The following is a 12,207-nucleotide window of genomic DNA, read 5'->3' as shown; positions in this document are numbered from 1 at the left end:
CACACACACACACACACACACACACACACGTTTGTGGGGTGAATTTGTACTTGCAGAGTTACATTTTACATCTTTCAAAAACTTCATGAATCCATGTAAGATTCTGTAAATTAATTTTTTTTATTAAGATTAGAATTAGTCTAAATGTTGTGGCACAGACAGTATCACACCTTCAATACATTATCTGGGCTGACAGATACCAATTGTTAAAGTTCACTTGAGAATGTAACTTTTTTAAAAAAGAATTTTGCAATTTACATATGAAAAAACTGAAACTAACGTGATCATTCCAACAGATGAGAGAGACTTCACAAACAATCCAGGTTTTTTTCAATATATAATTTCAGTTACATCCATCACACTGTAAACTTTTGCTACAAATTCTGGGGCTTACAATCTTATACTCCACAACCACCCTGATGAAGGAGCAGTGCTCCAAGAGCTCGTGCTTCCAATTAAACCTGTTGGATTATAACCTGGTGTTATGTGATTTTTAACCTTTTACACCCCAGTCCAACACCAGCATCTCCAAATCATGCCTAAAAAGGGACAGCAGCTATCTGTTAGCATCTTGCAATCATTAAAAATTAAGTTGAAAGCCTTCAGTCCAGGGAACTACATTATAGGAAGGACGTGAATGCATTGGAGACAGTGCTGAAGTGATCTTACAAGAATGGTTCTGGGGATGACGAACATCAGTTACGAAGATGTTCAGTTCGGAGGACAGACTGAAGAACTTGAGATTGTTCTCTTTGGATAGATTGCACCCAAGAGGATATTTGATATAGGTTTTCAAAATCTGAGGTGGATCTATCTCAAGCTCTCAGACTGATAGACATCACTGGTTGGAGCATAGGGAGAAATTGTTCCCATATGTAAAAAGAACAAGACAGCATAGATTTAAAAGGTAAATTTGCCATAGTCCCAGAGGAGCATAAGGCTAGTCTTTCATTAGAGAGATAACTGGTGCAATGGTCACCACATCTCTGGTGAAGTTGAGAAGGTCGAACCTTTATGGTGACCACAGCCAGTGCAGAGATTGAACGTGCATCACAAAACTGCCAGCTAACAGACATCGGACAGAAACGCTTCAAATAATGTGCATAACAAGCAAGAGTGAAGTGATCCAGGGAGAGCTAGCCATTTGGATATAAAATTGGTTTGAAGGTAGGAGACAGATAGTGGTGGTAGAGAGTTGTTTCGGACTGAAGATCTGTGACCAGAGCAGGATCGGTGCTGAGTCCACTGCTTTTTGTCACTTTCATAAATAATTTGGATGTGAATATAGGAAGAATGGTTAGTAAGTTTGCAGATGACACCAAAATTGGTGGTCTAGTGAACAGTGAGGAAGGTTACCTCAGAGCATAATGGGATCTTGATCAGATGGGCTGAAGAATGGCAGATTGAGTTTAATTTAGATAAATGTGAGGTGTTGCAATTTGGTAAGGCAAATCAGGGAAGGACTTAATGGTAGGGTCCTGGGGAATGTTGCAGAACAAAGAGACATTGGGGCACGAATACAGTGAAAAGCCAAAATCTTCTCCCCACGGAAGGCGAGTTGAAAACTCAAGGGCATAGGTTTACGGTGAAAGGGGAAGATATAAGAGAGACCTAAGGGGCAACCTTTTCACGGACAGGGTGGTGAATGCATGGAATAAGCTGTTAGTGGAAGTGGTGCAGGCTGGTACAATAACAACATTTAAAAGGCATCTAAGTTAGGTACTTGAATAGAAAGGGTTTAGAGCCAAATGCTCGCAAATGGAACTAGAGTAATTTGGTATATCTGGTCAGCTTAGGCAAGTTGGACCGAAAGATCTGTTTCTGTGCTGTAAACTCTAGGATTCTGAGTAGTTAGGGTATGGAATGCACTTCCCAGTTATGTGGTGAAGGTTTAATTCAGACATTCAAGATGGCATTAGATGATTCCCTGGAAGAAAATAATGTGCAAGGACATGGGGAAAAAGCAGGAGATGGGCACTTGGTAATCAGGCTTGTTTGAACAGCTGCTGCAGGCATAATGGGCTGAGCGTCGTCGTTATACATCATAACACTTCTGTGATTCCTGTTAGAATGAGCTGTTATTTGTCAATGACAACATGGTTACTCAAAGATTAACAAAACAAAGGTGCACTTTTCACAGGTAATGCAGACTGGGGCAAATGTACACAAACTACTATTTGTAATATGAGAACACAAATGTCCAAGTCATCGTTATCCGTTATGCAGATTTAGATTATGCTTTTAAACAAAAACAAAACTTCAGAACAGAATTTTACTTTTAACTCTGCAAGGAACTGCATGTCTCAATTCTTATAAGTCATTTGAACTGACCATGTCTGCATATTTCTTGCAAAGTGCAGCAAGCTTCTCCTCTGGGGTGCTCAAAGTATTCAGTGTCTGCATCAGCAATGTTATTTCCTTTCCTGCAAAAAGATAATCATATCATTGAAGCGCTACATATTTTCCAAGAGCAAATCAATGAACAAAAATAAGTTCAAACATGTTCTTCCTCCTGCACTCAGTGTGGTTCCTGATGAAGGGCTTTTGCCCGAAACATCGATTTTCCTGCTCCTCGGATGCTGCCTGACCTGCTGTGCTTTTCCAACACTACTCTAATCTAGACTCTGATCTCCAGCATCTGCAGTCCTCACTTTTGCCCTTAATATACCCGTTAACTGATAATCTTTTTCAAAAATGTGTTGCTGGAAAAGCGCAGCAGGTCAGGCAACATCCAAGGAGCAGGAGAATCGACGTTTCGAACATAAGCCTGATGAAGGGCTTTTGCCCGAAACGTCGATTCTCCTGCTCCTTGGATGCTGCCTGACCTGCTGCGCTTTTCCAGCAACACATTTTTCAGTTCTGATCTCCAGCATCTGCAGACCTCACTTTCTCCTAATCTTTTTCAAAAGCCATGTTAATACCAATCAAAAAAATGCATGGTAAGAATAGTATGAACTATATGATCTTGCACCTTATTAATTTATCCTTTTAAGATCTAACTTTAAAACATTAGATGAAATACAAATCATATTTTCTTTAGGAATTAAATTGTACCCGATCAATCCTGAGCAATGTTTCAGTAAATTTCCACAAAACACTAAATAGCATACAAGTTACAGCAGATTTGCTTAAAATAATAAAATGTTTTGAGTTAGAGATTAAAAAGGAAAACTGAAATGGTGAAACCAGAAATAAAGAAATTGTTGTAACTGGTCTGCAGAGATACTGAAAGAGTATTTCTACATGCATAAGACTTACTGCAGGAATTCATGTTTTCCCAGAGGTCTATTTTAAAAATGCTTGTATTTAGATGAAAGCCATTCTTCCAGAGTCAACAGTGAAAACCGCTCAAAAATCATTCAAGAAATGAGAGTTGAATTTGAGTTTATTTTACAATATCTGATACAGTGAAACAAAGAGACACAAAGTTTATAGAAATAAAAACATTACAAGTTATCAATGAATTTAATAAAGTTAGTTTCATTTTATGAAAGTGTCAACTAATCAGAAATGGAAACAATTTTGTTCCAATGATTCCCCAATAGGCAATTTAATATTTCAGTTTAACAGATGTAAAAAGAAGTCTGAAATACCATTGCTGAAAAACCTTTTCAATAAAAGTTATTAAATATAAAAAGTCAGAAAGAACATTTAAGTTTGAAACCCCACACTGAAGTGTGCAGGTTAAAAAGAACAAGTGGTGTAGTCCTCGAGATAGAGCCTTCAATTTCTGTTCATATATACACAAATTCAGGTTCAAATAGGCAAATATTTGTTAGCAAGGATATTAAAACTGCTTACTCTGACATTTCAAAACAACGTTTACACACAGTTCTGCTACAAGACACAATTAACAGAATTGTCTATGTGCATTTTCCCCTGCTACAGTGTCCAATGCACTAAATAACGTTTTTAGAATATTTCACATGGGCAAAAAGTGCAAGCTAATTCCTCAATAGTGTAACATCAAGACTTCTAAATCTGCCGAACATTGAACATATGTACACAAGTGATACAGAATGATACATGCTTAAGATGTGACTGGAGAATTAAAAAGCATTATATAAATTGGTAACTATAACAAAAGGACTGTGTAAACACAGCTACTTCCAATGATAAATTCACATTCACTCCATCTCTAATAACAACCTTTAAAGAGCAAACAACAATTACAGTTCTGAAAAGGAGCTACAGTTGATCTGTCAAGTGATCTGCCCATTTCATTACTTAGTGTTAATAACAATAGGACTTCATGACTAATCAGCATAAACGCTGTATTCTTAGGATCTAGTGATGAAATAATAAAGCCCCTGCCCCTGGTCCAGAAGTTCTAGGTTCAAACCGTACCTGCAACTGAGGTGTCAAAACATGCCCAGGTAGGCTGATTAGATTTTGTTTAAAAGCTTATATTCTTCGTTAGCCTTTAGTTCAAAGTGACTTCAAGACTAAACGAGCTGATTCGAGTACAGTACAAAATCCTGTTCCATGTCTCATTTCAATGGCAAGATATCCTGTTTGTTTTAATGCAACTTTTCTTTTTCCAAAACCCAGATACATGGTTCCTAAGTAAGGTTCCATAAGCTGCCCAGTGCTTGCTAAAGCTGAAATAAACAAAAGCAGATATTGCAAGAGAAAGTCGACAGATCTGGCAGCATCTGTGGAGAGAAAACTGCTACAGCTATTTTAATTCAAGGCACAACCACCATATAACTAGGCATTCGGCACATTCCTAAAATATATTCTTTTTAATTATCAGTGGTTTACTATATATTTAAAGTTTTATAAGTAAGATTGGACATTTGTCTTGGCATAAATGGTATTACAAATTTTTAGATACGAGCAGGAACCTAAAATGTTTGACATCAGTAGCTTCTTCTCAATGGAGACATTCAGCACGGACACAGACTCTTTGTCCAACTCGTCCATGCTGACCAGGTATCCTAACCTAATTTAGTTCTATTTGCCAGCACTTGGTCCATATTTCTCTCAACCCTTCCCATTCATATACCCATCCAGATGCATTTTAAATGCTGTAATTGTGCCACCCTCCACCACATCTTCTGGCAGCTCATTCCATCCTCTGCATGCAAAAGATGTCTTTTAGATCCCTTTTAAATCTTTCTCCTCTCACCTTAAACCTCTGCCCTTTAGGTTTTGGAGCCCCAACTCCAGGGAAAAGACCTTGTCAATTTTCTGTATCCATGCCCCTTATGATTCTATAAGCCTCTACAAGGTCACCCCTCAGCCTCTGACGCTCCAGGAAAAACAACCCCAGCCTATTCAGCCTCTTACTATAGCTCAAACTCTCCAGTCCTGGCAATATCCTTGTAAATCTTTACTGGACACTTTCAAGTTTCACAACATCCTTCCGATAGCAAGGACACCAAAATTGCACACCATTTTCCAAAAGTGGCCTAACCAATGTCTGCACAGTCCCAACTCCTGTATTCAATGTACTGACCAATAAAGGAAAGCATACCAAATGCATTCTTCACTAGCCTATCTACCTGCGATTCCACTTTCAAGGAACTATGAACCTGCACTCCTAGGTCTCTTTGTTCAGCAACACTCCACAGGACCTTACCATTAAGAGTATAAGTCATGCCCTGAATTGCTTTGCCAAAATGCAGCACCTCACATTTACCTAAATTAAACTCAATTTGCCAATCCTCAGCCCACTGGCCCGTCTGACCAAGATCCCATTGTACTCGAGGTAATAGAGTCAATAGTCATAGAGATGTACAGCATGGAAACAGACCATTCGGTCCAACCCATCCATGCCGACCAGATATCCCAACCCAATCTAGTCCCTCCTGCCAGCACCCGGCCCATATCCCTCTAAGTCCTTCCTATTCATATACCCACCCCAACGCCTTTTAAATGTTGCAATTGTACCAGCCTCCACCACTTCCTCTGGCAGCTCATTCCATACATGTACCACCCTCTGTGAAAAAGTTGCCCCTTAGGTCTCTTTTATATCTTTCCCATCTCACCTTAAACTTATGCCCTCTAGTTCTGGACGCCCCAACCCCAGGGGAGACTTCGTCTATTTATCCTATCCATGCCCCTCATGATTTTGTAAACCTCTACAAGGTCACTCCTCAGCCTCCAACGCTCCAGAGAAAACAGCCCGAGCCTGTTCAGCCTCTCCCTATAGCTCAAGTCCTTCAACCCTGGCAACATCCTTGTAAATCTTTTCTGAACCCTTTCAGGTTTCACAACATCTTTCCGATAGGAAGGAGACCAGAATTGCATGCAATATTCCAACAGTGGCCTAACCAATGTCCTGCACAACCAACTCTTGTACTCAATACTCTGACCAATAAAAGAAAGTATACCAAACGCCTTCTTCACTATCCTATCTACCGGTGACTCCACTTTCAAGGAGCTATGAACCTGCACTCCAAGGTCTCTTTGTTCAGCAACACTCCCTAGGACCTTACCATTAAGTGTGTAAGTCCTGCTAAGATTTGCTTTCCCAAAATGCAGCACCTCATATTTATCTGAATTAAACTCCATCTGCCACTTCTCAGCCCATTGGCACATCTGGTCAAGATCCTGTTGTAATCTGAGGTAACCTTCTTGGCTGTCCACAACACCTCCGATTTTAGTGTCACCTGCAAACTTACTAACCATAGCTCCTATATTCACTTTCAAATAATTCATATAAATGACAAAAAACAGTGGGCCAGCACCAATCCTTGTGGCACACCACTAGTCACAGGATTGTCAGATCAGCCATGATCTCACCAAATGGTAGTACAGATCAATGGACTGATTGGCCTACTTCTGCTCCTATGCCTGAAAGTGTTATGGCACCTACAGCTCACTGAAGATCTTCCTACAGGAAACTAGACTCTAGAAGTTGCTGGGCATTTTGTTTTGAGTGCTTCTTTATGATATGCAATAGTCGTAGCAAATTCAATTAGGTAAGGAAATAGACAAGTGTCCCTGTAGCCACAGACAAAATTCCAGGATGGTATGCTGTGTCCCTGATGCTAGGGTTAAAGATATCTCAGAGCGACAACATGACATTTTGAAAGGGGAGGGCGAACGGTGGTCATGGTACACATTGGTACCAATGACATTGGTTAACAATGGGCACGGTTCTAAAAGTTGAATATAGGGATTTAGGAAGCAAGCTAAAAGGGAGGTTTCAAAATGTAATGATCTCAGGATTACAAACCGTGCCATGTACTAGTCAGAGAAGAAATAGCAGGATACATCAGAGGAACACATTGCTAAACAGAAGCAAGTTACTGCTGATGCAGAATCTGTACTGGAAACAAAAATATGCTTGAGATCACAACAGGTCAGGCAGCACCCGACAAAGAGAGAGGTGTAGCTAGGGCCAATCCAAATGTCCAAGGCCACTCCAGGATTTGGAGAAAATGGCAAAAGTTGAAGGAAAAGTTAAAGTTATGAGGGTGAGGACAGTTTGGTGAGGCAGAGGAGGTATTGATAGAAGGGGACTGGATGGGTCTTTGTCAGCTACATCGAACAGTCCCTCTTCAGTACCTACACAAGCACTGTGCCCCAATTCTTCTGCCGTTACATCGATAACTGCATCGGTGCTGCATCCTGCAGCCAAGCTGAACTGGAGCAGTTCATTGACTTCGCCCACAACTTCCACCCCACCCTTAAATTCACTTGGTCTATTTCAGACACCTCCCTCCCCTTGCTCGACATCTTTGTTTCTATGGCAAAAGTGGGCACTGCAGATGCTGGAAATTAGAGTCAAGATTAGAATGGTGCTGGAAAAGCACAGCAGGTCAGGAACGAAGAAGGGCTTTTGCCTGAAACGTCAATTTTTCTGTTCCTCCGATGCTGCTTGACCTGCTGTGCTTTTCCAGCACCACTCTAATTTTTGTTTCCATCTCTGGTGACAGTCTACAGATGGAAATTTACTGTAAACCTATTGGTGCCTATAACTATCTGGAAAAGCACAGAACAGATCCTTTGGCCCATGATGCTGTGCCGAGGTTTAATCCTAATGTAAAATATAGTAACTTAATCTACGCACCCTCAACTCACCGTTATCCATTTGCATGTCCAGCAGTCGCTTAAATGTCCCCAATGACTCTGCTTCCACCACCACAGCTGGCAATGCATTCCATGCATTCACAATTCTCTGCATATCCTGCAAGAACTCCATCCTTTTTTCCCAAATCCTCCACCTCCATCACATCAACTCAGACATTCCATGTCCAAGCCATCCCAGATGTCCACCTATTTTGAACAGCGGGCTTTCCCCCCTTCTGTCATCCAGTCAGCCCTCCACTGCATCTCCTCCATTCCCCAGTCCACTGCACCCCCCCCCCCCCCCGCCAACACCTCTCTCTGCCTTCTGCAAAGACCATTCCCTTCACCAATCCTTGGTTCACGCCACTCTCCCCGCCAATCCCCAGAATCCAGAGGTACCTTCCCCTGCAACAATAAAAGATGCAAAACCTGCTGGCAAACCAACCCCCCTCACCTCCATAAAGGACCCCAAACAAGCTTTCCAGGTGAGACAGAGGTTCACATGCCTTTCTTCCAACCTAGTGCTCCCGATGTGGTCTTCTCTACAACAGTGTAATGGACCACGCCAGACCCCTCAAAACATTTCAAGGTAGCCCAGACCCTTAACTTTTCTAGTTGGTTTGAGGAAATGTAAAATGGATACTCAAAGAGTGATGCAGCTGGTCAAAACCCCTTGGTTTTAAACAAAACCAAACTCATTTACAGAGTACTGCATTAAACAAACAAAAAGAGTAGAATACAGAATAACGTAACCTATCCGAAAACCCAACAGACTATTCCAACTGAATGATGCTATTCCACATCACCATAAACACCCCTTGGCGAAAATGGTAAAACCAAACACGGTCTTACAGGAGACAGTGAGGGCAGAGAGAGATTCAGCACAGAACACCTTCTTCCATGTAGCTGTTTCTTTTGGATTCCCAGCTAACAACTGACCAGCACCACCGAATAGCCAAACTGCTAAAACCAAAACAAACCAAACCAGAGAAAAGCTGAGCTGGGAGAACTAGCCACACCCTTTCATTGTACAAGTGTTTTTTTAAAACTAGAAAGCCTTTTCAAGTAGATAAACGCAAACATTTCTGCAATTCTGCCTCATACAAACCTTTTTAAAAAAAAACCTAAAGATAACACAACCTTGTTAAAGGAGCAGCATTGTCACAATCGGTGAGGCCAAACATAAATGGCGCGTTTCACCAAGCAACTCAGCTGGGCCCACAGGGGCCAACCTGACCTCCCAGTCACAGCCCATTTCAATTCCCCTTCCCATTCCCTCTCCAACATGACAACCCTCAGCCTCCTCCACTGCTACAGCAAATCAGACTACAAATTGGAGGAATTCTTTGAGAAGGTGACTAAGGAGGTGGACGAGGGGAAAGCAGTAGATGTGGTGTATATGGATTTTAGTAAGGAGTTTTTTAAGGTTCCCCATGGTAGACTACTGCAAAAAATACGGAGGTATGGCATTGAGGGTGAGTTGGAGGTTTGGATTAGGAGTTGGCTGGCTGGAAGAAGACAGAGGATAGTAGTTGATGGCAAATGTTCATCTTGGAGTGCCGTCACTAGTGGTGTTCCGCAAGGATCTGTTTTGGGACCATTGCTGTTTGTCATTTTTATAAATGACCTGGAGGAGGGGTTAGAAGGTTGGGTGAGTAAGTTTGCGGATGATACGAAAGTCGGAGGAGTTGTAGACAGTGAGGAAGGATGTGGCAGGTTACAGCAGGATATAGATAAGCTGCAGAACTGGGCAGAAAGGTGGCAAATGGAGTTCAATGTAGCTAAGTGTGAGGTGATTCACTTTGGTAAGTGTAATAAAAAGATGGGGTACTGGGCTAACGGTCGGATACTTGGTAGTGTGGATGAGCAGAGGGATCTTGGTGTCCATGTACACAAATCTTTGAAAGTTGCCACCCAGGTAAATAGTGCGGTGAAGAAGGCATATGGCGTACTGGCTTTTATTGGTAGAGGAATTGAGTTCCGGAGTACTGAAGTCATGTTGCGGTTGTATAGGACTCTGGTGCGGCCACATCTGGAGTATTGTGTGCAGTTTTGGTCGCCATACTATAGGAAGGATGTGGAGGCACTGGAACGGGTGCAGAGGAGGTTTACCAGGATGTTGCCTGGTATGGTAGAAAGATCGTATGAGGAAAGGCTGAGGCACTTGGGGTTGTTTTCATTGGAGAAAAGAAGGTTTAGGGGTGACTTGATAGAGGTGTATAAGATGATTAGGGGTTTAGATAGGGTCGACAGTGAGAATCATTTTCCACGTATGGAGTCAGCTATTACAAGGGGGCATAGCTTTAAATTAAGGGGGGGTAGGTATAGGACAGATGTTAGGGGTAGGTTCTTTACTCAGCGAGTCGTGAGTTCATGGAATGCCCTGCCAGTAGCAGTGGTGGACTCTCCCTCATTATGGGCATTTAAGCGGGCATTGGATAGGCATATGGAGGATAGTGGGCTAGTGTAGGTTAGGTGGGCTTGGATCGGCGCAACATCGAGGGCCGAAGGGCCTGTACTGCGCTGTATTCTTCTATGTTCTATGTTAAGACTTCATCTTCTGCCTGGACAGTCTATAGCCTGGAGGTCTCAACAGTGATTTCTCCAATTTCAAATAACCTCCCTTCCCAAACCCGACTCCCTTTCTAGCCCTTCCTCTGCCCTTCCATTCCTCTTATCTCGGCATCAGCATTGTCGAAGACCCCACACACCCCTTATTCAAACTCTTCTCTTTCCTGCCATCTGGCAGAAGATACCGGAGCATTTAGTCTATCACGTCCAGACTGTGTAACAGTTTCTTCCCCCAAACAATCAAGCTCCTTAACGCAGTATGATTGGACTCTTTCCCATCTGAAATTCTTTGCACGACTTCAAATTGAAGCTGGAAAAATGTCTACTATTTATCAGTCTTCTATTACATTGTAAATTGCGTGCTTTGCACTTCTTATGCACTTTATGGGGGAGGAGTTGCATTGCTGGTCAGGGATGATATCACGACTGTACTAAAGGAGGACACTATGGAGGGCTTGAGCAGTGAGGCGTTATGGGTGGAGCTGAGAAATAAGAAGTGTGCAGTTACATTGGTGGGGCTGTATTACAGGCCTCCGATGCAATGAGCGTGAGGTCGAAGACAAAAAAGGTAAACAGTCTATGGAACGATGTAGAGGTAACAGGGTGGTGGTGATGGGAGATTTTAATTTTCTCAACATTGACTGGGATACACTTGGTATCAAAGGTCTGGATGGGCAGAATTTGTAAGAAGCTTCCAGGTAAGTTTTCTATAGCAGTATGTCAATAGCTCGATGCGGGAAGGGGCCATATTGGACTGGTGTTGGGGAATGAGCCAGGCCAGGTGGTAGAAGTTGCAGTGGGGGATTTCTTTGTCAATGGTGACCACAATTCTGTAGGTTTTAGAATACTTGTAGATAAAGATGAAAGTGTCCCCTAAGGGATGAGTACTAAACTGGGCCAAGGCCAATTATATCAAAATTAGGCAGGAGCTGGGGAATGTGAATTGGACACAGCTATTTGAAGGAAAGTCCACATTTGATATGTGGGAAGCTTTCAAAGATAGATTAAAGATTGTGCAGGATAGGCATGTTTTTTTGAAAAAAAGGATAGGAAAGGAAAGATTTGTGAACTGTGGACGACAGGAGAAATCGTGCGACTAGCCAAAAGAAAAAGGGAAGTGTACATAAGGCCTAGGCAGCTAAGAACAGAACAGGCCCTGGAGGAATATCGGGAGAGTAGGACGAATCTTAAACGAGAATCAAGCATGCTAAAAGGGGTCATGAAATAACTTTAGCGAGCAGAATTAAGGGAAATCCAAAAGCTTTTTATTCCTATATAAGAAGCAAGAGGATAACCAGAGAAAGGGTTGGTCCATTAAAGGATAAGGAAGGGAGGTTGTGTGTTGAACCTGAGAAAATGAGAGATTCTCAATGTATACTTGGCATCAGTGTTCACTGAGGAACAGGAGGTGAAGAATGCTGAGATTACAGATAGAAGTTTATTTACTCTGGATCATGCTGACATAAGGAGGGAAGATGTGTTGGCCCCAGGACTGGATAGGATCTATCCCAGGTTGCTGGGGGAGGAAATAGCTGGGGCCCTGGCAGATATCTTTGTAGCATCCTTAAATACAGGTGAAGTGCCAGAGGACTGGCGGGTTGATTATGTTGTCCC

At 42.2% G+C, this 12,207-nt stretch overlaps 1 protein-coding gene across 2 annotated transcripts in view; it reads right to left on the bottom strand.

Annotated features, from left to right (window-relative positions):
• LOC122564567 (alpha-taxilin-like) overlaps positions 1-12,207 on the bottom strand; it is a 127,732-nt gene that overhangs the window by 49,917 nt on the left and 65,608 nt on the right. For both annotated transcript variants that reach the window (XM_087976645.1, XM_087976643.1), the window contains exon 3: positions 2,332-2,423. In XM_087976645.1, coding sequence (XP_087832771.1) covers positions 2,332-2,423 — 92 coding nt within the window. The remainder of the gene's footprint in view (positions 1-2,331; positions 2,424-12,207) is intronic.

The sequence above is a fragment of the Chiloscyllium plagiosum genome, unplaced genomic scaffold (genome assembly GCF_037043375.1).
Source record: "Chiloscyllium plagiosum isolate Xiang-an unplaced genomic scaffold, Cpla_swu_hap1 HiC_scaffold_30, whole genome shotgun sequence".
NCBI classification, from domain to species: Eukaryota; Metazoa; Chordata; class Chondrichthyes; order Orectolobiformes; family Hemiscylliidae; genus Chiloscyllium; species Chiloscyllium plagiosum.
The sequence above is the reverse complement of the archived record's forward strand: the minus strand, read 5'-3'. Positions and strand labels throughout refer to the sequence as shown.